The sequence below is a fragment of the Myotis davidii genome, unplaced genomic scaffold, assembly GCF_000327345.1.
Source record: "Myotis davidii unplaced genomic scaffold, ASM32734v1 scaffold750, whole genome shotgun sequence".
Lineage (NCBI taxonomy): Eukaryota > Metazoa > Chordata > Mammalia > Chiroptera > Vespertilionidae > Myotis > Myotis davidii.
In genome coordinates, this window is record NW_006282814.1 from 548,616 (window position 1) to 549,941 (window position 1,326).

At 66.0% G+C, this 1,326-nt stretch overlaps 1 protein-coding gene across 1 annotated transcript; it reads left to right on the forward strand.

Moving 5' to 3' along the window:
* Positions 1–510: 510 nt before the first annotated feature.
* Positions 511–1,320, forward strand: NINJ1 (ninjurin 1; the record flags this gene model as incomplete). The annotated part of the gene is made up of 1 exon (XM_015561270.1): positions 511–1,320. A coding segment is annotated over one exon (498 nt), but the record flags the coding sequence as incomplete, so codon positions are not given.
* Between the last annotated feature and the right edge of the window lie 6 nt (positions 1,321–1,326).

Here is a 1,326-nt window from a genome sequence, read left to right on the forward strand (position 1 = left end):
AGGGGCAGGGGCGGCGTGTGGAGGCCTGGGCGGGGACTTGCCTCCGGCCCTGCAACGTCTGCATTAAACGTGCGCAGCTTATGGCCTGTCAACCATATCGCAGTTACGTGGCTGAAACTTTTTAAATGAAACTTAAGGAAGATCTAAGCTCAACTGCAGCATAGAATGCCCAGGCGGCTCTGGAGTCCGCTGTGCGCCCTGCTCAGCAGGGGTGCTCTGAGGGGGCGGGGTCCAGGCAGGCAGTTCCCGGCGGGGCTGGACAAGTGAAGGGATCTGCCTCCCACCCCAAAAGCCACCTCTGCCCCGGCACCCCCACCCCTGGACCTGGGGAGAGGAGGCAGGGGCCGTGGGCAGTGGCCCAGGAAGGGAGACCACGTGCAGGCAGCCACCGGTGGCAGCTTCCAGCCTGAGTGTGTGCTGAGGTTGTGTGTCTCCTTTCTCTTCCAGGGCTCGATTCCTAGGGAGGGTCTTCAGGGGCTACTCACCCTCTTGGGCCTCTTGTTCTGTTAAGCGCTTCCCTCTCAAGCCTCACCTGAGCCCCCACTTCCCTGCCAGTCCCGGGAGGAGCCCCGGGTGGGCCTGCAGCCCCTGCTGCCCGGTGGCCAGCCCACTGACTGCCCCTCCCCACAGCCCTCGCGCTGGGGCAGGAACAGGCTCATCAATGTGAACCACTACGCCAACAAGAAGAGCGCCGCGGAGAGCATGCTGGACATCGCCCTGCTGATGGCCAACGCCTCGCAGCTGAAGGCCGTCATCGACCAGGGCCCCGGCTTCGGCTTCTACGTGCCCCTGGTGGCTCTCATCACCATCTCCCTGGTGCTGCAGATCAGCGTGGGCGTGCTGCTCATCTTCCTGGGTATGAGCTGGCGGCCGTGCCTGCAGGCCTGCGGGCACCTCCTGGGCGGGGCACTCACCATCGGATACCCTGTGAGCAGGGAGCCCTCAGAGCTGCCCAGGGGCGGCGGGGGGGCACCTCACTTCGCCCTGCGGTCCAGGATGTGCCCCTGAGAGCCCCTCGTGGCTCTGTCCTTCCACCCCGTCCCCAGGTGTGGTCAGGGCTGGGAGCAGCAGGGCTCGGGGCGGGGGTGCCTCCCCGCCTCCTGGCTGCTGTGTGACCTCCTGCGGTTACTTGACCTCCTGCCTGTTGCCCTGACTGTCACCTGAAGTGGAGGCTGGCGGGATGACCTCTCACAGGACACTCAGGAAGGTGCTGGCTGTGTGGCCGCAGGCGCCAGGCCCCCTGGGCTCCCGTCCGGCCAGGCCCCTTGTGAGCAGTGCACGAAAGCAGGCGTGTCTCTGATGGACAGAGGCGGCCTGATGCTCGGC